Source organism: Canis lupus, chromosome 37 (assembly GCF_048164855.1).
Source record: "Canis lupus baileyi chromosome 37, mCanLup2.hap1, whole genome shotgun sequence".
Classification (NCBI taxonomy): Eukaryota; Metazoa; Chordata; class Mammalia; order Carnivora; family Canidae; genus Canis; species Canis lupus.
The window spans coordinates 15,892,574-15,919,565 of NC_132874.1; the positions used below are offsets into that span (position 1 = coordinate 15,892,574).

General features: G+C 36.0%; 1 protein-coding gene across 4 annotated transcripts in view; it reads right to left on the reverse strand.

The window, feature by feature from the left end:
• Nucleotides 1-26,992, reverse strand: part of SYCP2L (synaptonemal complex protein 2 like) — a 102,489-nt gene that overhangs the window by 42,902 nt on the left and 32,595 nt on the right. For all 4 annotated transcript variants that reach the window (XR_012025223.1, XM_072813627.1, XM_072813626.1 and 1 more), the window contains 4 exons: nt 25,298-25,337; nt 24,639-24,736; nt 23,649-23,706; nt 23,467-23,548 (listed from right to left, as the gene is read on the reverse strand). Coding sequence is in view for 3 of the 4 variants with exons in the window: in XM_072813627.1 (XP_072669728.1) it covers nt 23,467-23,548; nt 23,649-23,706; nt 24,639-24,736; nt 25,298-25,337 (278 nt within the window). In the remaining variant the exon portion in view is untranslated. The remainder of the gene's footprint in view (nt 1-23,466; nt 23,549-23,648; nt 23,707-24,638; nt 24,737-25,297; nt 25,338-26,992) is intronic.

Consider the following 26,992-nt stretch of genomic DNA (forward strand, 5'->3'; position numbering starts at 1 on the left):
TGTTTAACATTTGCAAGATGCAAGATGAGTAAGTTTTAGAGATCCATTGTTTAACATTGTGCCTACAGTTGACAATACCATGTTTGGCACTTAAAAATGTGTTAAGATGATAGAACTCATGTTAAGTGTTCTTGCCATAATGAAAAACAAAAACAAAAATAAATGAAAAGTTAATGCACCCATATATGTGGGCAACCACTTATCTACTTTGTCTCTATGAATTAGTTTGGATTTTCTAGTATTTTATATGAATGGAATCATATAACATGTACTCCTGTTTTTTTGTCAGGCTTCTTTCATTTGGAGATAATTTCATGTTGTATATATCAGTTGTTAATTCGTTTTTATTTTTGAGTAATAGTCCATCATATGGATATACCAAAATCTGTTTATGTGCTCATCTACTGATGGACATTTGGGTTGTTTCCAGTTTGGGATAATTACAAATAAAGCTGTTATAAACATTCATTTGTATGGACACATCTTGTCACTTCTCTTGGGTAGACAACTGGGATTAGAATAGCCAGGCCAGAAGATATGGGCTTATTTACCATTTTAAAGAACTACCAGCAGTGTATAAAGTTGCAGTTGCTCCACATCATCACCAACATTTGATATAGTCTGTATTTCTCATTTTAGCCACTCTACTACATGAGTAGTGGTATCTTATTATAATTTATATTTCCCTAATAGCTAATGATGTTGAATAAGTCCTTACCTATCATCTGCAGATCTTCCTTAGTGAAGTAGTTATTCAAACGTTTTGCCTATATTTTTATTGAGTTGTATCTTTGTTACTGAATTTTGAGAGTACTTAAATATATTTTTGGTATAAATCCTTTATCAAATATATGCTTTACAAATATTTTCTTCAGAGCATCTGGGTGGCCTAGCTGGTTAAGTGTCCAACTCTTGGTTTCAGCTCAGGTCTTGTGGTCATGGGATTGAACCTTATGTTGGGCTCTATGCTCAGTGTGGAGTCTGCTTCAGCTTCTCTCTCCTTTTCCCTCCCAACCTCTCTCTCTCCTTCTCTCAAATAAGTAAATAAAATCTTCAAAAACAAATATTTTCTTCAAGTCTGTGGTTCATTCCCTTTATTCTCCTGTGTTTTTTTTGAAAAGTGTAAGTTTTTAATTTTGATTAAGTTCAATTTATTAATTTGTTTTTTATGGGCTGTATTTTGGTGTTATATCTAAAAAATCTTTGCTTAATGGAAAGTCACAAGGATTTTTTTCTTATGCTTTCTTTCAAACAGGTTTTTACATTTGAATCCATTTTAGTTATTTTTTTATGTTATGGACTATAGACTTAAGATCATTATTTTGTTGCACATATAGAGAGTCAATGGTTCTAGCATCATTTGTTGGGAAAAAAATGATCATTTCTCTACTAAACTGTCTTTGCATTTTTGTCACATGCCAGCTGTCCATCTATACATAGGAAGACTCCCTGCTGTGTTCCACTTTTTTTTATCTGCCTTTATGGTAACAACACATTCCTTTCATTACTGTAGCTCTATACTAAGTCTTCAAACACATAGTGTATTAGCCATTTTGTATTTATTTTGAAATTTAATTTGGAGTTATGGGTTCCTATCTGAAATCTAAAAATGGCTTGCCAATTCCTGAAAACAAAAATAAAAATCTCTGCTGGAATTTGATTTGGGTTTGTATTAAACCTAGAGGTCAATTTGAGAAGGATTGGCATCTTACCAATATTAACTGAATCTGCCATCCCATGAACACCGTAGCTGTCTCCATTTATTTAGATCTTCCATAATAGCTCTCAGCAATGCCCTGTACTTTTCATTGTAAAAGTCCTACAAATATGATGCCAAATTAATCCTTAAGTATGTAGTTTTTAATACTATTATAAATGGTGTTGCTTCTTAAAAATTTTTTTTGCTAGCATATAGAAACTTGATTTTTGTATATCAATCTTGTATCCTTCAATTTTGTTGAATTTACTTATTAGTCCTTTAATACTTAATTGCAACAAAGTTGCAGTATGCAAAATGAACACACAAAAGTCAGTTGTGTTTCTATACACCAACAATCTGCAAAGGAAATTAAGACGACGGTTTCATTTACAATAGCATCAAAAATAAAGTACTTAGGCATATACTCAAGGAAGTGAAAAATAGAAAGGCAGCTCATGTTCATGGATTGGAAGACACTATTATTAAGATATCAACACTATACAAAGCAACCTACAAATTCAATACAATTCCTATAAAAATCCTAATTTTTTTTCAGAAAGAGGAGAACCCATCCTAATAGTCATATGATATCCCAAGGGATTCAGAAATGCCAAACAATCTTGAAAAACAAGAACAAAGTTGAAGATCCTAAACTTCCTACTTTTAAAACTTACTACAAAATGACAGTCAAAACAGTGTGGTGTTGCCATAAAGAGAGACACATAGACAAACAATAGAAGAGAGTACACAGAAATAACCCCTTCACATATGGTCAAATGATTTTTGACAATGATGCCAAATGATGCCATTCAATGGGGGAAAGAATAATTTCTTCAACAAGTGTTGAGAAACCTGGAAATTCAAATGTCAAAGGATGAAGTTGGACCCTATCTTACACAAATAGAAAAATAAACTCAAAATAGATCAAAGACCAAAATGTAAGCACTGGGGCAATAAAACTCCTCGAAGGAAAAGAGAAAAACTTTCAGACACCGAACTTGGCTGGCAGTGATTGCTTGACTAGGACACCAACAACATAGCCAACAAAAGAAAAAAAATAAACTGCACTTTATCAAATAAAAAACTTCTGTGCATCAAAAGATATAATCAATAGAGTGAATAAACGGCCCACAGAATGGGATAAAATATTTTCAAATCCTCTATTTGATAAAGAGTTTATATCCAAAACATGCAAAGACTCCTACAACTTGACAACAATAAGCAAAAAAAAATTAATAGATATTTCTCCAAGGAAGATATGCAAATAGTCAATAAGTATGTGAAAGGAATCTCAACATCACTAATTACTAGGGAAATGCAATTCAAAACCCCAATCAGATACCACCTTACGTGCATTAGCATGGCTGCTATGAGAAAACAGTGTTGGCAAGGATGTGGAGAAATTCACACCTTTGTGCTCTACTATTGGTAGGAATGTAAAATGATACAGTTGCTATAGAGAACAGCATGGCAGTTTCCCAAAAAAATTTAACTAGACTACCATGTGATACATTATGATACATCAATTCCACGTTGGAATATATGCAAAATAATTGGAAGTAGGAATTCAAACAGATATTCGAACACCCATGTTCATAGCAGCATTATTCACAATAGCTGAAAGGAAGCAACACTTGACACCTCAGTGTCCATTAAAGGATAAAAAGATAAACAAAATGTAGTATATAACATGCAATGGAATATTACCCAATCTTAAAAAGAAAGGAAATTCTAACAAAAGTTATAACATGAATGAATCTTGAAGCATGAGGCCATAAGTAAAATAAGCAGACACAAAAGAACAAATGCTGTAGGAGTTCATTTACATGGTATACATGTAGTTGTCAAATTCAGAGATGGAAAATCAATTGGTAATTGCCAGGGGGTGGGGGAGGGAGAAATAGGGTTTTATATATAGTTTTTTATAGTTTTATGGGTACAGAGTTACATTACAAAAAGAAAAAAAAACAGACCAATATCCCTGATGAATATAGATGCAAAAATGCTAAAAAATAAATCAGCAAACTGAATTCAATACATGAAAAGGATCATTGACCACAATCAAGTGGTATTTATTTCAGGGATGTAAAGATGGTTCAATATCCACATATCAACTACTGTGATACACAGTACATTAACCAAATGAAGGATAAAAGCAATATGATCATCTCAAAAGATACAGAAGAAACATTTGACAAAATTCTATATCCATTTATGATAAAAATTCGCAATAAATAGGTTTATAGGGAACATACCTCAACATAATAAAGGTTATATATGGTAAACCTACAGCTAATATCATACTCAATGGTGAAAGACTGAAAGCTCTTACTCTAAGATCAGAAACAAGACAAAAATAAGGATGTTCACATCACCACTTTTATTCAACATAATACGAGAAGTCCTAGCAGCAGCAATCAGACAGGAAATAAATACGAATTAATGAAAAACAATAAAACTGTCACTATTTGCAGATGACAAGATACTATATATAGAAACTATAGACTATTGGAACTATTAAACTATTATAACTACTAAATGAATTCAGCAAAGCTGCAGATACAAAAATATAAAAAGATATATTGCATTTTTATACAGTAATAATGAACTAGTAGGGAAGTTAATAAAACAACCCATATACAATTGCACCAAAAAAAAAAAATCCCAAAATAATTATAACCAAAGAAGTAAAAGACCTGTACTCTGAAAACTATATAACACTAATGCAAGATAATAAAGATATCACAAATAAATGGAAAGATCTACTGTGCTCATGAATTGGAATAATAGTAATATTTCCATAGTATTAAAAGCAATCTACAGATTCAATGCAATCTCCATCAAAATACCATGGTATTTTTTAACTAGAACAAATAATTCTAAAATTTGTATGGAAACCAAAAGATCCCAAATAGCTAAAATCTTGAGAACTAAGGAGAAAAATAGAGGTATCACAAGCCCAGATTTTAAACTATACTACACAGCTGTAGTAATCAAAACAGTATGGTACTGGCACACAAATACACACATACATCAAGGGAACAGACAGTCCAGAAATAAACCCAGACTTACATGGTCAATCTACAGTAAAGGAGAAAAGAACATACTATGGAGAAAAGACAGTCTCTTCAATAAATGGTGTTGAGAAACCTGGACAGCTATATGCAAAACAATGAAACTGGACCACTTTCTTATGCCATACAAAAAGAAACTCAAATGGAACAAAGACATAAATAGAAGACCTGAAACCATAAAGGCCCTAGAAGGAAACATAGGCAGTAAACTATTTGACGCTGGCTATAGCAATATTTTTCTTGATCTGTCTCCTTAAGCCGGGGCGGCGGGGGGGGGGGGGGGGGGGGGGGGGGCGGCAGGAAAGCAAAAACAAACCATTGGGACTACATCTAAATAAAAAGCTCTGCAAAGGGCAGCTCCGATGGCCCAGCGGTTTGGCGCCACCTTCAGCCCAGGGTATGATCCTGGAGACCCGGAATCAAGTTCCATGTCTGGCTCCCTGGATGGAGCCTGCTTCTCCCTCTGCCTGTGTCTCTGCCACTCTTTCTCTCTGTCATGAATAAATAAATAAAAATCTTTAAAAAAAAAAAGCTTCTGCACAGCAAATAAAACCATCAACGAAAGGAAAAGACAATTGACTTAATGAGCGAAGGTATATGCAGCTGATTTATCTGATAAGGAGTCAATAATCAAAATATATAAAGAACTCATATAAGTCAACACCAAAAAGACAATTATAAAATGGGTAGAGGACCTGAACAGACATTTTCCCAAAGATGACATACAGATGACCATCACTAATCATCAGGGAAATGTAAATCAAAACAATGAGATATCATCTCACACCTGTCAGAATGGCCAGGCTCAACAAGAAATAACAAGGGTTAGTGAGGATGTAGAGAGAAGTTGGGAATGTAAATTGATGCAGCCACTATGGAAAACAGTATGGAGTTTCCTCAAAAAATTGCAAATAGAAATACCATACAATCCAGCAATTCCACTTCTGGGTATTCACCTGAATAAAACAAAAACACTAATTTGAAAGATACATGTGCCCCTATGTTTATTGCAGCATTATTTATGATAGCTAAGATATGGAAGCAATCCAAATGTCCACTGATAAAAGGATAAAGATGTATATTACTCAGCCATAAAATGATGGAATCTTGCCATTTGTGACAATACAGATGGACCCAGAGAGTATTCTAAGTGAAATAAATCAAAGAAACAGAAATATTATACGATTTCACTTCAATGTGGAACGGAAAATAGCAAAACAGCCTCCCAAATACAGAAACAAATTGGTATTTGGTCGGGGGGCAGGGGGAGGCAAAATAGGTAAAGAAGGTGAAATGGTACAACCTCCTAGTTATAAAGTCAATCATGGGGATGAAAAGTACAGCACAGGAAATAGTCAAAAATATTGTAATAATTTTGTACGGTGACAGATGAGTACACTCAAGGTGAACATTTTGTAATGCATGTGATTATTGAATCACTATGTTGTACACCTGAAACTAATGTTGTATGTCAACTATACAAAACAATGGGTAAAGAGTTTCAGTTTTGCAATATGAAAGTCCTGTGGATTGACTAGTGGGGATGATTGCACAGCAATGTAATGTACTCAATGCTATTTAGAAATGGTTGAGATAATTTTATGTTGTATATTTTAAAACTTTAAAAAATATAATTATCTGAAAATTATTAGCTCATAATTGATGGACACTTGGGCTGCTTCCATAGTTTATTATAAATAATGTTGTTATAAACATAGGGGTGCATATATCCCTTTGAATTGGTGTTTTTATATTTTGGGAGTAAATACCCAATAGTGCTATTGCTGGATCCTGGGTAGTTCTATTTTTAGCATTTTGAGGCTCCTCTATATGGTTTTCCACAATGGCTGCACCATTTAGCATTCCCACCAGCAGTGCAAGAGGGTTCCTTCTTCTCCACATCCTTGTCAACATTTGCTGTGTCTTCTGTTTTTTTATTTTAGCCATTCTGACAGGTGTGAGGTGATACCTCATTGTAGTTTTGACTTGTGTTTCCCTGATGAGGAGTGATGATAAGCATCTTGTCATGTGTTTATTTGCCATCTGGATACTGTCTTTGGAGAAATGTCTGTTTATACCTTCTGCCCATTTTTTAATTGGATTATTTGTTTTTTGAGTGTTGAGCTTTTATCAGTTCTTTATACATTTTGGACACTAATAGGTCAGATAGGTCATTTGCAAATATCTCCTTCCATTCCCATAAGTTGCTTTTTAGTTTTGTTGGTTTCCTTCACTGTGCAGAAGCTTTTGATTTTGCTATAGTCCCAATAGTTTATTTTTGCTTTTATTTCTCTTGTCTCCAGAGACACATCTAGAAAAATGTTGCTATGGCCACTGTCAGATTAGTGCCTGTACTGTCTTCTAGGATTTTTATAGTTGATTTTTATAGTTATATAGGATTTTTATAGTTGAATCTGTTATGAGTTTATTTTTCTATACGGTCAAAGAAAGTGGTCCAGTTTCATTCTTTTACATGTGGCTGCCCATCCAGTTTTCCCAACACCATTTGTTGAGGAGACTTTTTCCCACTGTATATTCACTTCTCCTTTGTCAAAGATTAATTGACCACATAATTGTGGGTTTATTTCTGGGTGTTGTTCTATTCCATTAATCTGTGGATATTTTTATACCAGTACCAATATTATTTTGATTACTACTGTCTTGTAACATAAACTGAAATCTGGAATTGTGCTACCTCCTCCAGTTTTTTTTCTTTTTCAAGACTGCTCTGCCTATTTACAGTCTTTTGTGGTTCCATACAAATTTTAGGATTCTTTTAGTTCTGTGAAAAATGCCATTGGCATTTTGAAAGGGATTGTATTAAATCTGTAGATTGTTTTGGCTAATACAGTCACGTAAAAATATTTCTTCTTCCAACCCATGATCATATAATGTCCTTCCTTTTTTTTTTTTTTTTTGCTTCATCTTGAATTTCTTTCACTAATGATTTGTTTTTTTGAGTATAGGTTTTTCACCTCTTTGGTTAAGTTTATTCCTAAATATCTTATTGCTTTCTTAAAGAGATTTGAGAGGAGAGAGAGAGAACATGAGTGGCAGGGAGGGACAGTGAGAGGGAGAAGCAAGCTCCCCATTGAGCAGGGAGCCCAAAGTGGAGCTTGATCCCAGGACTCTGGGATCATGACCTGAGCCAAAGGCAGACACCTGAACCACCCAGGCACCCCAATATCTTATTGGTTTTGGTGCAAATGTCAATGAGATTGTTTTCTTATTTCTCTGGCTTAATTATTATTGTATAGAAATGCAATAGATTTCCACACACTGGACCAGATGGATTTAACAGACATATTCAGAACACTCCATCCTAAAACAGAATTCATACTCTTTAAGTGCTTATGGAACATTTGCCAGAACAGATCATGTATTAGACCACAAAACAAATCTCAACAAATTTTAAAAAAGAAAAAAAGTTCTACCATGCAGCTTCTCTGACCACAGTGGTATGAAACTAGAAATCAATCACAAGAAAAAGTCTGGAAAGAACACAAATACATGGAGGTTAAATAATATGCTACTAAACAACGAATGGCTCAACCAAGAAATCAAAGAAGAAATAGAAAATTACATGAAACCAAGTGAAAATGGAAACCTTGCTCTCCAGAATCTATGGGATGCAGCCAAAGTGTCCTAAGAGGAAAGTTTTTGGCAATACAGGCCTATCCCAAGAAGAAAAATCTCAAATAAATGACCCAACCTTACACCTAAAGGAGATAGAAAAAGAAGCAACAAAGCCCAAGCCCAGCAAATAGAAGAAATAGAAAGAAAATAATAAAGGTTAGGGCAGAAATAAATGATACAGAAACTAAACAACAACAACCAACAATAGAACAGATCTATGATACCAGAAGAACTTCTTCAAAAAGATGAATAAAGTTGATAAACTCTAGCAAGACTCATTAAGGAGGGCGGGGGCCACAAGCCAAATTGCTAATGAAAGAGGAGAAATAACAACTGACACCCCAGAAATACAATTATAAGAGAATATTATGAAAACCTGTATGCTAACAAATTGGACAACCTAGAAGAAATGGATAAATTCCTAAAAACAATCTACCAAAACTAAAGCAGGAATAGAAAATTTGAACAGATCAATCACCAGCAATGAAATTGCATCAGTAATCCAAAACATGCCCCCCACACTCCCTCTCCAAAAAAAAGTCCAAGACCAGACAGACAGCTTCACAGGCAAAATCTACCAAGCATTTAAAGAGGAGTTAATTTCTGGGACACCTGGGTGGCTCAGCAGTTGAGCATCTGCCTTCAGCTCAAGGCATGATCCTGGGATCCGGGTTTGAGTCCTGCATCGGGCTCTTTGCGGGGAGCCTGCTTCTCCCTCTACCTGTGTCTCTGCCTCTCTCTGTCTCTCATGAATAAATAAATAAAATCTTAAAAAAAAGAGGAGTTAATTCCTATTGTTAAACTATTCCAAAAATGGAAAAGGAAGGAAAATTTCCAAATTCATTCTATGAGGCCAATATCACCCTTCTCCCAAAACCAGATAAAGACACCACAAAAAAGAGAACTACAGTCAAATATCTCTCATGAATATAGATGTAAAAATCCTGAACAGATTATTAGCAAACCAAATCCAACAAAACATTAAAAATAAGCATACACCACAATTAATTAGATTTTATTCCTGGGATGGAAGGGTGATTCAATATTTGCATATCAATGTGGTATGTCATTTACATTTTAATAAAAATTAAACAACAACTTGAAAGAATCAGGGAGCATTTACAGGAAAGAGAATTTTCACCTGCCGTGCAAATGTGACAGAAAACTTGTAACAAGCACTTTATGGGTGTGATCCTGTTATGTCCTCTCAACAACACTAGGAGAGGGGTCCTGCTATTATCCCATATTACAGATGAAGACATCGAGGTCTGGAGTGATTAGTACTGTGTCCAAGGCTACACATAAAACGAAGATTTGACTCCAGGTACTTTTACCCAGGGACCCAAATTCTTAACGAGATGCTATAGTTGATATTTGCACATATATGGTCAGAATGGGCTAGAAAGTTGCCCTTGGGTTTGTGAAGAAATGAAAATGGTGTTAGATTTGTTTCCTTTAAGCTCTTATTTTCTTTTTTTTTTTCCTTTTTTTTTTTTTCTTATTTTCTTTTTATATTAACTCCCCCTGCATACATTTGGGTCAGTTATGATCTGTACCTGCTAACAGACTCTTATGATTGGCCCATTCATGGCCATCTTACATCAAAGAAACCTCTAATAAAGAGAAAATAAAAAGGAACCAATCAGAGATGAAGAATCCAACTGAAATTAAAATATACTATGTGGAATAGTAGACTAGAGAAAGCAGAATAGATCAGTGAAGGGCCTGGATGGCTCAGTCAGTTAAGCGTCTGCCTTTGGCTCAAATCATGATCTCAAGGTCCTAGGATTGAGCCCTGAGTTGGGCTTCCTTCTCAGTGGGGAGTCTCTTTCTTCCTCTCCCTTAAGCCCCTCTCCCCTGCTTGTGTGTGCTCACTCTCAATCTCTCTCTCAAATAAAATCTTTTTAAAAAAGAGAACAGATTAGTGGACTGGAAGACAGTAATGGAAAGCAATCAAGCTGGCTAACAAAAAGAAAAATAAAAAGTGAGAATAGGTTAAGGGAACTTAGAGACATGATCAAGTTTAATAGCATTTGCATTATAGGGATCTCAGAAGGAAGAGAGAGAAAAGGGGGCAGAAAATTTATTTGAACAAATAATAGATGAAAAAATACTTCCCTGAGTTTAGGAAGGAAACAGACATCTAGATCCAAAAGGCACAGAGAAACACCAATAAAAACAGCCCAAGAAGGCCCACACCAAGATACAATAATTAAAGGGGATGGTTTAGGGGCACCTGGATGGCTCAGTTGACAGAGCATCCAACTCTTGGTTTCAGCTCAGGTCATGATTTATGAGTTGTGAGATCAAGCCCTGCCAACAGGCTCTGCACTCAGCAGGAAGTCTGCTTAAAGATTCTCTCCCTCTGTCCCGTCCCACCCCACCCCTCCCCTTCCCTGCCCTCCCCTCCTTCTCTCTCTCTCTTGCCTTCTCTAATAAATCCAAACAAAACAAAAACCATGGAGAGGAAGTAAAAATTTAGTGCTTTTAAAATGCATTAAAACTTAAGTGGCCATGAACTTAATATAGACCACTATTTGCACAGGATGTTATATATAAACCTAATGGTACCTAAAATTAAAAACCTGTAATAGATATACTAAAAATAAAGAGAACGGAATCCAAGCATGTCACTAAAGAAAGCCATCAAACCACAAGAGAAGAAAGGAACACAAGAGAACTACAAAACGACCATAAAATAAGTAATGAAATGGCAATAAGTACATAATTATTAATAATTTGAATATAAGTGGACTAAATGCTTCCATTAAAAGACATAAGGTAATTGAATGGATAAAACACAATCTAGTCATATGTTGCCTATAAGAGACTCACTTCAGACCTAAAGACACATGCAGAATCAGAGAAAAGACAAAGAAACATCATGCAAATGGAAATGAAAACACAGCTAGGGTAGCAATACTCATTTCAGACAAATAGACTGTAAAACAGGCTATAACAAGGGACGATAAAGGACACTACTTGATGACAAAGGGAACAATCCAACAAGAAGATAAAATAATTATGAATATTTATATACTCAACATAGGAGCACTCAAATACACAAAGTAGCTTATAACAACCATAAAGGAAAACAACAACGGTAATTCAATAATAGTATAGGACTTTAACATACCACTAACATTAATGGGTAGATCAACCAGATAGAAAATCAACAAGGAAACAGTAGCTTTGAGTGACATACTGCAGCAGATCGAACTAACATATATATATATTCAGAACATTCTATCCTAAAACCGTAGATTGCACTTCTTTTCAAGTGCACATATTCTTGAGAATAGATCACATGTTAAGCCATAAAACAAGTCTCAACAAATTCAAAAAGGGTGAAATCATTATGCATCTTTTCCCACTACAATGATATGAAACTAGAAATCAATAACAAGAAAAAATCTGGAAAGAATATTAATACATGGAGGTTAAATAAAAACCCACTAGACAATGAATGCATCAACTGAAAAGTCAAAGGAAATTAAAAAAATACATGGAGGCAAATGAAAATTAAAACGCAACAGTCCAAAATCTTTAAGATGCAGAAAAAGCTGTCCAAGAGTGAAGATTATAGCAATACCTCAAAAAATAAGAAAAAATCTCAATCTAACCTTACACTATAAGAGCTAGTTAAAGATGAACATAGCCCAAAATCAACAAAAGGAAGGAAATAATAATTAGAGCAGAAATAAATGAAATAGAGACAGAAAAAAAAAAAAAAAACAATAGAACAGATCAATGAAACCAGGAGCTGATTCTTTGAAAAGATCAACAAAATTGATGAACCTTTAGCCAGAACTCATCAAAAACAGAAAATAAAATAAAAAGAGAAACAGAATTCAAAAATCAAAAATAAATAACACTATAGAAATACAAAGGAGTATGAGAATATTATGAAAAATCATATGCCAACAAATTGGACGATGGATAACTTCCTAGAAACATATAACCTAAAACTGAATCAGGAAGAAGTTGAAATTTGAACAGGCTGATTACTAACAATGAAATTAAACCAGTCGTATAAAAACAAAGCAAAACAAAACAAAAAAACAGTACCAACAAACAAAAGTCTGGGACCAGATGGCTTCATAGGTGAATTCTACAAACATTTAAAGTTCAGATAATACTGATTTTTCCCAAACTATTTCCAAAGATAAGAGGAGTAAAAGATTCCAAATGCATGCCAGAAGTCAAATATTAGCCTGGTACCAAAGCCAGATAAAAACGAAAGACACCCTCCAGTATTATGCTGAGTGAAGTAAGTCAGTCGGAGAAGGACAAACATTATATGTTCTCATTCATTTGGGGAATATAAATAATAGTGAAAGGGAAAATAAGGGAAGGGAGAAGAAATGTGTGGGAAATATCAGAAAGGGAGACAGAACGTAAAGACTGCTAACTCTGGGAAACGAACTAGGGGTGGTAGAAGGGGAGGAGGGCAGGGGGTGGGAGTGAATGGGTGACGGGCACTGGGTGTTATTCTGTATGTTAGTAAATTGAACACCAATAAAAAAAAAAATAAAAATAAATAAATAAATAAATAAATAAAAACGAAAGACAATACAAAAAAGGAAAACTACAGGCCAATAGCTTTGATGAACATAGGTGTGAAAATCTTTAACAAAATATTAGCAAATTGAATCCAACAACACATTACAAAAAATCATTCACCATGATCAAGTGGGATTTATTCCAGGGCTGCGAGGGTGGTTCAATATTTACAAATGTTTACTAATATTTACAATATTTACAAATCAACATAATACATCACATTCCTTTCAGATAAAAACCATATGATCCTATCAACGGAATCAGAAAATGCATTTGATAAAATCCAATATCCATTCATGATCAAAATATTTAAGTAGGTTAGAGGGAAAATACCTGAACATAATAAAGGCCACATATGAAAAGCCCACAACTAACATACTCAATGGTGAAAAACCAGGAACTTTTCCCAAAACCAGGAACAAGACAAGGATGTCCCTTCTCACCACGTTTATTCAATGTATTAATAGAAATCCTAGCCATGGCAATCAGACAAGAAATAAAAGATATCCAAATTGGTAGGGAAGAGTAAAACTTTTACTATTTACAGATGATATGTAGAAAACTTTAAAGACTAACAAAAAACTACTAGAACTGAGAAATGAATTCAGTAAGGTCACAGGATACAAAATTAATATACAAAAATTTGTTGTATTTCTATACACTAATAATGAAGTAGCAGAAAGATAACTTAAGAACCCCACTTATAACTGCAAAGAAAAAATATAATACCCAGGAATAAACTTAATCAAGGAGGTTAAAGACTTGTACTCTGAGAACTATAAAACAATGATGACAGAAACAAATGGAAAGGTATTCCAAGCTCATGGATTGGGAGAACCAATACTGTTAAGATGTCCATACTACACCAAATAATCTATGGACTCAATGAAATCCCTATCAAAATACTAACAGCATCCTAAAATGCGTATGAAAACACAAAAGACCCCAAATAGCCAAAGCTATTTTGAAAAAGAAGAACACAGGAGATATCACAATCCCAGATTTCAAGATATGCTACAAAGCAATAGTAATCAAAACAGTATGGTATTGACATACAAGTATAGATCTAGATCAAAGACAGAGAGTTCAAAAATAATCCCATGCTTTTGTGGTCAATTAATCTACAACAAAGAAGGCAAGAATATACAGTAGAAAAAGATGGTTTCTTAATAAATGATTTTGGGAAAACTGAACACCTATATGCAAAAGAATGAAAATTACACCATAAACAAAAATAAACCTGAAAGACATTGAAGACCTAAATGTGAGACCTGAAACTATAAAATTCTTAGAAGAAAACATAGGCAGTGCTTTGACATCAGCCATAGAAACATTTTTCTAGATATTTCTCTTAGGCAAAAGAAACAAAAGCAAAATTAAGCTATTGGGACTATATCAAAATAAAAAGCTTTTGCACAGTGACAGAAACCATTAGTAAAACAAAAAGGTAACATACTGAATGGGAGATATTTCCAAATGATGTTTCTAATAAGGGGTTAATATTTGAAATGTGTAAAGAACTTACACAACACCAAAAAACCCCAAATAATCTGATAAAAAAATTGGCAGAGGACCTGAATAGACATTTTTCCAAGGCAACATACAGATGACCAAAGGTCACATGAAAAGATGCTCAACATCATTCATCATCAGGTAAATGCAAATCAAAACCTTACGCTTGTCAGAATGACTAAAATGAAAAACACAAGAAACAATTGTTGGTGAGGATGTAGAGAGAAAGGAACCCTTCCAGCACTGCTGGCGGGAATTCAAACTGGTACAGTCACTGTAGAAAACAGTATGGAAGAAGTTTCTCAAAAAATTAAAAATAAAATTATTAAATGATCCAGAAATTCCACTACTGGGCATTTGCCCAAAGAAAATGGAAATGCGAATTCTAAAAGATTTAGGTTTATTGCAGCATTATTTATAATAGCCAAATAATGAAAGTAACCCACATCCATCAGTAGACAAATGGATAAAAGAAGTTGTCGTATATATCTATACAACAGAATATTACCCAGCCATAAAAAAGAATAAAATCTTGCCATTTGCAACAAGATAGAGCTAGAGAGTATAATGCTAAATGAAATAATTCAGTCAGAGAAAGACAAATACCATATGATTTTATTCACCTGTGGAATTTAAGATACAAAGAAAAAAAAAAGATAACAGACTAGACTCTTAAATACAGAGAACAAATTGGTAGTTGCCAGAGGGGAGCTGAGTTGGAAGATGGGTGAAATAGGTAATGGAGATTAAGAGTACACTTATTGTGATGAATGCAGAGTAATGTATAGAATTGTTGAATTATATTGTAACACCTGGAACTAACAGTGTATGTTAATTACATTTGAATTAAAAAGTTCATGGATATCACTTCAGATTTCTCAGTGCAACTAACTTCTGAAATTACTACTTGTTAAATTTTGATATAATTTCAAATAAGAATACTCAATTTTCTCAAAAGGCTATGAAGGTCCTATTCTCCTTTCCTGTAACATACCTGTGGCAAGGTTGGATTTTCATTATGTACTTAATGACAACCTTAGAGTACCAAACTGAACACAGAAGCAGATATAAGAAACCAGCTGTTTCCTATTAAGCCAGATATGAAAGATATTTGAATATATGTAAATCAATACAAGTCTTCTCACTAAAATTTTAGTTCTTTTTCATAAAAGTGTTATTTATGTTGACATGCAATAGTTTCATTATCTCTATGAACTATATGAACTAATAAAGTATTTTTAAATATCACATTTAAAGATTTCCATATAGTCACAACATCAATATAACCCCCACATAAACAAGAGCTCTCTGGTTCCTCTAATTTTTTAAGAGTGTAAAAAAAATCTTGAAACAAAAAGTTTGAGAATTACAGCTTTAGTTGCTACCATATGCTAGGTACTCAAAAAATTCTGGATGAATATATTGAAACATTCTCTTTAATATTTCTTTCCTCCTACTCTTTCAGCAAACATCCCATAAAGCTTTTATAAGGGCTGATAAGTAATAGACTAGGGCTGGTGACATGAAGTCCCATTGACAGGAATACATATCTTGTCTGGGAAGGCTAAACTCTTTTCTTATTGTCACATCAATGATGAACTAGCAACAGCCATGGTTCACGGCTGGCCAGGTAACCTAGAACTCCTACGAACATCAACAAAGTTTTTTGTGTCAAAGCCTCAAACAGAAAAGAATATGTACACATAAGGATACTGATTGTAGTCTCACAACTGCTTTGCCAGGATTCTCCAAAGAAAGGGTCTTCTGCTTCCAAAATCCCATGTTAGCTAAGCATTGTCCTTGAGCCACAGGGAGCCTTTCTTCTATCAAGTGTAACAGAATCATTAAATATTTTTTGTTTCAGTTAGATGAAATTTTTGGTTAAAAAGAGAAAAAAAAAATCAGGGAGCACTTGCGATCAAGACCCTTGATCAAGTCCTGAGTCAGGTTCCTGCTCAGCAGGAAGTCTGCTTCTCCTCCTCCCTTTCCCTCTCTATGAGCACGTGCTCTCTCTCTCTCTCTCAATTAAATATAAATCTTTAAAGAATAAAAACATCAGCTTGCATTCTGAATGGTCACCTTTGAACCTGATATTCTAAATATCTCCCATTGTACTTTCAGAACTTACAGCCTGTTCCACCTGGTTCACTGTTCAACAGTGGCATCACCTGAAAACTAGGAAGTCACTAAATACCTGTCAGCAAAAATGTGGCTAACCCTGGTCATCACAGGAAATCTTCAGAAGAGCGTACACAGTAATAAGCATATCATATGTACTAATAACAATAGTAACAATAATAATAGCTAACATTTATTGCTGACTCCATATAGAGCAAACACTGTTCTAAGCCCTTCACAGGTCTTAATTCTTTTAATTATTTACAACCCCATGAAGGGTATTAATATTACTGTTTTGCAGATTTCCCTTATCAAATATAAGGTACCATTCACTGAACACTTACTAAAACCCAGGCACTATGCTAAATATATAAAGCCTCTCATTTAATTGTTCCACTTTACAGATGAGAAAACTGAATTCACAAGTGTTAAGTAATGTGTGGTTAGTAAGTGGCTGGAACACAAATCAAATCATTTACGTGATTCTCAGGCCTCCTTTGGACTCTTGTAATTGCAATTACACCACTGACTTTCCTGGGCCTCTGGCTTGCAGATGGCAGATGTAGGACTTCTCAACTTTCACAATTATGTGAGCTAATTCCCCATAATAATTCTCTTCCTATATATTCATCATATTGGTTCCATTTCCTTGGAGAGCCCTGACTAATAGAAGTACCAATCATGCATATAAGACTACCTGAGGCTGGGAAAAGAACAATTTCAAAGAAAGACAACAAAACAATCCCCAGAACTCAAGGGACTGGGAATAGTTTGTGTTTTTATTAGTCATGGAGAAACCTTTTAACTCATGGAGCATTAGGTATAGTATTCACAAGAATATTGCATCAGTGGTGGGGAAAAATTATCCCTAAATTAAAGCCTGCTTTATTCTCACCTAACAAGGCTTACAAGTAAACCTCAAAAGGATCATTTGGCTTTACAACACTTAAGCCACATCCCAGAACAAAGTACAAGGAATTTACTGGAATACACAAATATCCAATTACTAACCAGATAGAAACTCACCAATTTTATTGTCAAAACTTACTAGGCATGCAAAAAAGCAGAAAAACATGCATCATGAAAAGGAAAAACCAACCGATTGAAATAAAAAAAAAGTCACAAGAGATAGAACTAACAGACAAGTATATTAAAACAGTTATGATAACTGTATTCCATACAGTGAAGAAGGTTGAGGATAGCTTGAAGATGTTAAGGCATTAAAGATGAAAACTTCAAAAAGGACACTAGAAATGTCAATCTCAGAAGTGGCAAGTACACTATTAGGATTAAGAACAGTTGGAAACTGTAGAAGAAAAAATTGGTAAACTCGAAGATATGACAGTAAAAATTATCTAAAACAGGAAAAAATCTGTTATACACATACAATATACGTATAATTGGAAACTTCAGGAGGGAAAGACTAATAAATCTTTGAAGAAATAGTGGCTGAAATTTTCTCTTTAAAATTTTTAAAAAATATTTTATATATATAGAGAGAGAATGCATGCATGCACACAAGCAGAGGGAGCAGCAGCAGGAATCGGAAAGCAGGCTCCCTGCTGAGCAGGGTGTCCAATTTGGGAGCTGATCCCAGGACCCTGGGATCATGATCTAAGCCAAAAGGCAGATGTTTAGCCTACTGAGACACCCAGGCAATCCTCAAATTTTCCACATTTAATAAAATCTAAAAAACCAACATTTCTAAGAAGTTCAACAACCCCTAAGCTCAAAAAAAAAAAAAAAAAAAGCCAAAACTATATCAAGTCTCATTACAATCAAATTGCTTAAAATTATTAACAAAAACAAAGTCTGAGAAGCACTCTTAAGGAAAAAAGTCACCTTACATATAAGGGAACAAATATAAGAAATAGACTTCTCAGGGCACCTGGATAGCTCTGTGGTTGAACATCTGCCTTTGGCTCAGGTCGTGATTCCAGGGTCCTGGGATATGGTCCCAGGTTCCCTGCAGGGAGCCTGCTTCTCCCTCTGTATGTCTCTGCCTCTCTATGTGTCTCTTATGAATAAATAAATAAAATCCTTAAAGAAAACCAAACTTACCATTAGAAATAATTAAGTGAGAAGTCAATGAAGCAAGATCTTTAAATTAATGGGGGGTGGGGGGGAGGACCTGTTAGCCCAGAACTCTATACCCAGTGAAAACAGCTTTCAAAAAGTTGAAACAGACTTTATCAGATATGTAAAAGTTGTAAGAATTAATCACCAAGAAATCTTAACAGAATATTAAATCTTTCATGCAAAGCAAAATGATAGCAGATGAAAATTTCTATCTGTACAAAGGATAGGGCAGTAGAAATGGTAAATATGTGGTAAGGCAATGTAAGGTTTGTTATTTCTAAAGTGTTTTAAAATTATAATTATTTTAAAAAGCAATAATAAAATTAGAGGTTAACAAAAAATGTAAAAGTAAATTGTATGGTAAAAGTAGCAAAAACTTGGAGTTGTGTTTAAGGGCTTATGTGTAAAGCAATACAATGTTATCTGAAGGTCAAGGATGGTAAGTTAAACATATATATATATATACACACACACACACACACACACACACACACACACATATACATATTATTATGCTAAGTGAAATAAGTCAAAGACAAATACTATTTGATTTTACTTATATGTGGAGTTTTTAAAAGCCCAACATAAAACTGCAACACAAGTGTCCATTGATAGATGAATAAGGAAAATGTGGTGTATATGTACGTGCCACAGCATGTATACATGGTGTATACCTAAAGTATAAAGTTCGTATACTTTATGGTTGGAGTATTATTCAACCATTAAAAAAAACCCTGCCATTTGTAACAACATGGGTGGGCCTAGAGGGTACAATGCTAAGTGCAAGAAGTCAGAGAAACACAAATACCATATGATTTCACTCCTATGTTGAATTTAAGAAACAAAGAAGGACACCAAAAGCCAGACTCTTAAATATAAAGAACTGGTGGTTGGCAGAAGGGAGGGAGGTGGGGAGATAAATGCAATAGATAAAGGTGACTAAGAAAACACTTATTTTGATGAGCACTAAGAAATGTATAGAATTGTTGAATCATTATATCGTATTCCTGAACCTAACATGACACTGTATAGTAATTGTATTTCAAAAAAACACCACCAAATTCATAGGGAAAGACATCAGTTTTGTGGTTACCAGAGGTGGAAGTTGGAAGGTGGTCGGGTAGAGGTGGTCAAAAGTGGATGAGACAAAGTGTGGGTGACAACACATCTGTTCACAGCGTGGTTTACTGAATATTTTATGCCCACTATTGAGACCTGAAAAGATTCCTTTCAACATGTAACTGTTGATGACAATATACCTGGTCACCCAAGAGCTCTGGTGGAGATGAACAGCAAGATGAATGTTGTTTCATGACTTCTAAGAGAATCCATTCTGCAGCCAATGGATCAAGGAGTCATTTTGACTTGATCGACTATAAGAATATGTTTCATAAGGCTATGGCTGTCATGGATATTGATTCCTCTGATGGATCTGGGAAAAGTCCATTGAAAAACTTCTATAAAGGATTCACCATTCACTAGATGCCAGTGAGAACATTCATGATTCATGGGAAGAGGCTAAAATAACAACATTAAGAGAAGTTTAGAAGAAATCGATTTCAACCCTCATGATGACTTTGAAGGGTTCAAGATTCTAGTGGAGAAGTAACTGCAGATGTGGTGGAAATAGCAAGAGGACTAGAAGTGGGGCTTGAATATGGGGCTGAACTTTTGGAATCTCATGACAAAACTTGAACAGATGAGGTGTGGCTTCTCATGGATGAGCAAAGAAAGTGGTTTTCCAAGATGGAATCTACTCATGTTGAAGATGTTATGAAGATTGTTGAGATGACAACAAAGGATTTAGAATATCACATAAACTTAATAATGCAGGCAGGGTTTGGGAGGATTGACTCAAACTTTGAGATAAGTTTTACTGGGAGTAAACTGCTACTAAAGAGCATCTCATGCTACAGAGAAATTGTTCATGAAAGGAAGTGTCGATTAATATGAAGACCTCATTTGTTGCCTTATCTGAAGAAATTGCCATGGTCACCCCAACTTCAGCAACCACCCCTCCGACCAGTCAGCAGCCATCAACATGGAGGCAAGAGCCTCTACCAGCAAAAAGGTAATGACTCACTGAAAACTCAGTGAGAAATAGGTTATTGCTATACACACACACACACACACACACATACACACACACAGTGCGCCTAACAGGATGCTACTGCATACTTAATAGATTACAGTAATAATGTAATCATAATCTCTGTATGCACTGGGAAGCCAAAAATTCATTTGACTTGCTTTATTGCAACATCCCCTTTATTGTGATGATCTGGAATTGAATTTGCAGTATCTCCAAGGCGGGCATGTACACGGTCCAGAAACAGACCGACATACATATGGTCAATTGATTTCTTCAAAGTTTCCAGGAAAATTCAATACAGGAAAAAATAGTTGTTGCAATAAATGATCTAAAATAATTGGACAGCCATATGAAAGAAAGAAAATTGAAGGGAGGGTGGGAAGAGAAAGAAGGAAAAAAAAAACCCTCAACCCTTACTTCACACAATATATAAAAATTAACATAAAATGGTCCATAACTGAAATAAGATCTAAAACTATAAAACTCCTAGAAGAAAATGTAGGGGAAAAAAGGAAATGTAGGGAAATTGATCATGAGTTTTGCCTGAGATTGCTTTCTTTCTTTCTTTCTTTTTTTTAAAGATTTTATTTATTCATTCATGAGAGAGAGAGAGAGGCAGAGACACAGGCAGAGGGAGAAGCAGACTTCCACGCAGGAGCCTGATGTGGGACTCGATCCCGGGACTCAAGGATCATGCCCCAGGCTGAAGGCAGGCGCTAAACCGCTGAGCCACCCAGGAATCCCATTGCCTAAGATTTCTTAAGCACATCACAAAAAAAAGTATAAAGTATAAACGAAAAAAGAAATCAATTGGAAACAAATCACTTGAGCTTAATAAAAATTAAGAACTTTTATTTTTTAAAGACACTGTTAAAATTAAACCAATGGGGATCCCTGGGTGGCGCAGCGGTTTGGCGCGGGCCTTTGGCCCAGGGCGCGATCCTGGAGACCCGGGATCGAATCCCACGTCGGGCTCCCGGTGCATGGAGCCTGCTTCTCCCTCTGCCTATGTCTCTGCCTCTCTCTCTCTCTGTGACTATCATAAATAAAAAAAAATTAAACCAATGTTTTCTAGGGATACATCTTTGAGTAAGTTCTGTTGTCCTCATGTCCTTCTTTAGCAAATGGAGGTAAAAATAATACATTTCTTAGGGATATGGTGAAGATTGAGTAATATATGGAATTGAATGCATTTAGTAAAGGATATTAGGTGTCTAACAAAAATAAGCATGAAAGCAAAAAAAAAAAAAAAAAAAGACAAAAATGGGGATCCCTGGGTGGCTCAGCAGTTTAGCACCTGCCTTTGGCCCAATGCCTGATCCTGGAGTCCCGGGATTGAGTCCCACATCAGGCTCCCTGCATGGAGCCTGCTTATCCCTCTGCCTGTGTCTCTGCCTGTCTCTCATGAATAAATAAATCTTAAAATAAATAATTAATTAATTAATTAATTAATAAAAAGTAAGCCACAGACAGGGAGAAAATACATGTAAAACATATCTAATAAAGGACTTGTGTGTAGAATAAAGAACACTTAAAGCAAATAATCCATTTTTAATAGTGAAAGATTTGAAGATGTAGAATGATATAAACACATGAGAGGATGCTCAACACCATTAGTCATTACAGAAATGCAAATAAAAACCACAACGAAATATCACTATACTTTCACTGGCATAGCTAAGATTAAAAAGACTAACATTAGCAAGTAGTAGTAAGAATGTGAGCAACTAGAACTCTCAACAACTGTTGGTGGGAATGTTAAATAATTTAACTACTTTAGAAAACCTTTTGGCAGTGTTTTTGTTTTGGGGGTTTGGGGGAAGTTAAATGTATACCAAGAATGATCCAGTCATTCCACTTCTATGTATTTACTCAAGAGAAAATATGCATCCATACCAAGACTTATACACGATCTCAAGTGCTTTACTTATAACAAAAAACTGGGAACTCAAATAGCCATTGACGGGTGAATGGATCAACAAGTTGTGGTATATCCATGAAGGAAGTATTTACTTGGCAATACAGAAGAATTAACTATTGATACACACAATATGGATAAATCTTAAAATAATTATGCTGAATGAACGAAGCTGGTAGAAAAAAGTGCATATACTTTTATTCCATTTATATCAGATTTTTTTTGACTGCAAACCCATCTATCATGGCAAAAAGCAAATCTGTGATTCTAAGGGGCAGGTGGATGAGAGAAAAGGCAGGAGAAAAGGATTTCAAAGGGGCAAGAGCATCTTGGAGATGATAGAAATGTTCATTATCTCGACTGTGCTGATGGCCTAGGTGTAGACACATGTCAACACTCAAATTGCATGCTTTAACTATGTACATTTTATTCCAATTGTCTCCTTCAATAAAGCTATAAAAAATTACTTGTCCTATGACCTATTCTTCATAGGCCTCCACGGAAAAGCAGGAAATTAATGCCAGGTGATACATGTTTCCTGGTTGGGGAAAAATACATCACCCCACAGATCACTGGGGGTATAATGGTAGAGATCTACAGGTCAGGAGAACATCCCAGCACTGCTCAAATCATTCTACAGAAAACTGTATGCAATGTTCTCTCCTCATGTGGGGTGTGGCCAGATGCACAAAAGATGGAAAGTCCAGACATTTATACACTAACCAGTCATATTAATAGCAATCAACGTGGTTTATTAATTTTCAAAATTTCATACCTAGATTTGTCATTTAATTTAGGATTCGGACTTCTTACTGACAGTTCTTGTAAATCTGAAGAATGTTCATGTTCTGAAGTGACTTCCAGTCATGAAAATTAAAAACAAAAATTGTTGAGCTTCCCAAGTAAACATTTAAGTATACTACTCAAGTCTTACAATAGATTTTTTTAAAAGCTTACCTTGTTGTAAGTCATCCAGTATCAATTTTTCAGGTGAACTATCTGCTGTATTTGTTTGCTGTAGAAAAAAAAAATTATGGTGACTCTGAAGTCCCTCTTTTAAAATTCTTTTGGAGTTATTTTCCACTTCCAAATAAAAGCATTTCAGCATTTCTGCCAAATACTAAGATACCAGGCTTTTTATTCATTAGAATTGGCTCCTCATGGCTGTTGGCTATTCCAAAAAAATTGATGTCTGTCCTCAGGAGATGATTTCTCAGCACCAAAAACACCATCATTCTGTATAAGTTCCATGTGATTAAGTAGAAGAAAGTGAGGACTTGTCTGAGGACCTGCATATGCCAAGCAGTATATCAGGATTCTTTCTTTCTTTCTTTCTTTTATTTATTTATGATAGTCACACAGAGAGAGAGAGAGAGGCAGAGACACAGGCAGAGGGAGAAGCAGGCTCCATGCACCGGGAGCCCGACGTGGGATTCGATCCCGAGTCTCCAGGATCGCGCCCTGGGCCAAAGGCAGGCGCCAAACCACTGCGCCACCCAGGGATCCCTATCAGGATTAAAAACAAAATGCACATATAGTATCTAAGAGGGCTACAATATGAACCAGCTATCACCCCCATTCTACAGATGAGAAGCCTCAGACCGAGTGATATTAATTTTCCCAAATTCCTATATCTAGTAAGTGAAAACCAGATCTGACTCCAAACATTAGATTCTTTTCCTTCTGTCTTGTTCTCCGGGATTCCAAGTGAGGGAATGAGGCAGAGCCAGCCAAGTCACACGTTCCATGGAAAAGCCAAGTTGTGTGAAAGAAGAGAACACATAAACTTGTCAGGCAAAAGTAATCTAAAGGAGATGATGGCCCAAAAAATGGAGAAATAGTTGGGCAGGGAAAAAAAATAGACTATAAGCCAGGAGAGGTGGCGTCCACCTGCCAGCGTCCTGGTGGACACAGTTCAGAATCTTGTACCCAGCATCCCGTACTCACGACAGGCTCAGGCTGGTCATTTAAGGGGAGAGTTATTGGGCTGTGGTCATCTCCGGCACTCGTTAACTCCGCCAGCCTGGTGGAGTCCTCTGTTTGGTCTATACAATAGAGAAAAGAGCATTAACACTGGTAACAATAACCAGAACCACGGTGAACTCATTCTCCAATTGCTCTTCCTGGGACCACACGCTGCAAGTACATCACCATCTACTGATAAAAGCTGGTAATTACATCCTGCATCAAATCTCCCGTCCGAAATCTTTGGGCTCTTTGAGGAACAACTTTGGATGTCTCCTGATAGGTAAGGGATCTGTGCAGGGTCAGCTTTGTGGGTAGCCAGGCCCTTCCATGCCCTCATCTTCTGCCTCCAGCCACACCTATTATTTTTTTCTCCCTTGTCATTTCCAATTGATCCACAAGACAATGTATTGGGTAGAGAAAATGATTCTTGGCGGCCAGCAACTTCGTTCTCTAGATATAATGGTGTATTTATTACTCTTACAGGACCACAGGGTTTCAATGACCTCTTCCAAGTAAGATTTTAGCCCAGGACCCCGGGATCACGACCTGAGCCAAATCAACCACTGAGGCACCCAGGCGCCCCTCTGAATTCCCTTCAAAAACAATGATAAAACCTTACCAGAAAGTTTCCAGCTTACCAGAAAGTTCTGAGAAGCTTCTTGTCTGATGGGGCAATATCTGAAATACAAGCCAAGATCCGCATGACTTTGAAAAGGGTAAACTCTTAAAATTTTGGTTAAAGAAAACTTAACACTCAGAACATAGCAAACAAATTAGAAGTTAGTCTTCTGTTTGTCCTCCTTTGAAGGATAATGTTAGTGTTTCCACCTCTAACCCCCTTCCCTCCAGAACTAGCCCTGGCTGACCACCTCCCTGCTCTCACTCACTCCATCCTCCTGTCCTCACAGCCTCTCCTTCTGACCCAAGTCTGACCCCTTGTTAACTTCCAACTCTTGCTTCACTCTTAGACAACCCCACAGGAGGAGTCCACAGCGAGTTCCTTTCAACCCTACTCCTTCCTCACAAGGGCCTCACAGCCCCCCAGCTTATTCACATGCAAACCTCAATTCTACCCCCAAAACATTTTATTCATTTGGGGAGATGTGGAAAGGCATATTATTCTGATGGTTTTCATTGAGTAAAGGCAGATTTAGAGTGTTGAGGCAGGCAGGGAGGCTCAGGAGACAAGTTCAGCAAAATAAGGCCATTTTTGTTTTAGGCTGACGTCTTAACCTTAAGTCAGCATGTCATAAAGAGTCATAAGGTCTGACTCATGGAGGACTCCACTCCCTCTGGCAGTAAAAGGCAAAAAAGCCATTGTTAAAATTGCTCCTTGTAGGTAGTCTCACAACCCAAAGAAAATGGGAAAATTTCTGCCCAGCATAAATGATAAGCCCAAATTTAAAAAACACAAAACTTTTGTCAGGGGCAGAGAGGGGTCCTCTTCCTCATCTGGGAGGGGAGACCACTCGCTTGTCTGTGAAGTAGCTCCTTTCTTACTTCTAGACTTAATAAATCTTTGTCCCCTTCTCAAATGGCTTGCTCTGAAATTCTTTGCCCCACGAAGCCAAGAACCCACTTGGTGAGGAGCTGGAAGCCCTCCTTCCAGGGGAGGGGCTTCAGCCCATAGAGCATGAATGTTGGGCCAATTAATATGTAACATGATACAAGAGGTATTTTTTTTATTAAGTGATTGATTCTACTCTACTTCCCATCCATGAAATGATCTTTTCATGAGGTGGTAGAGCTCTTTGGAAGCTCTACCACAGTAGAGTATATAAAATGGCTTTACAGTATCTAAGATGTCTTCATATAAAACTCAAGGCCAAAAGTTGCCCTCAGCTTCCTCCCTCAGGACTCTGACCTCTTAGAGTTCAACCTTCTAATGGCCACTACCACAGTATCTTAGATCTTTTTGTCACAGATGTCTTTGGCTCTGCTTGCTGTACGTGATAGAGGAAGGCACTGTGCTCTTATATATATATATATCAGGACACATTATAGTCAGTGATACTGAGGCACAGACCATTTCACCCTAAGACCAGGAGACATAACTTCAGAAAAAACTCCCTAAGAGAGGCTATTTCTAGTGAATCTCCTCAATTCTCAAGGGTCACTGTGGGGAGGGGGTGGAGGGAGAGAAGGAAATGGTAAGAAACCCAGAGCAAGTATCCTTAAAACTTCAGAAAAAAAGAAAAAACTTCAGCAAGAATGTGGTAAGGTGGTTATGTTATCCTAGAAAGTTTTCAACTGTTCATAATAAATGGAATAAAGCATTTAGAGGCACAAAGAGGCTTTGGGTCCTACATAAGGCAATGATATATGAAAAAGAA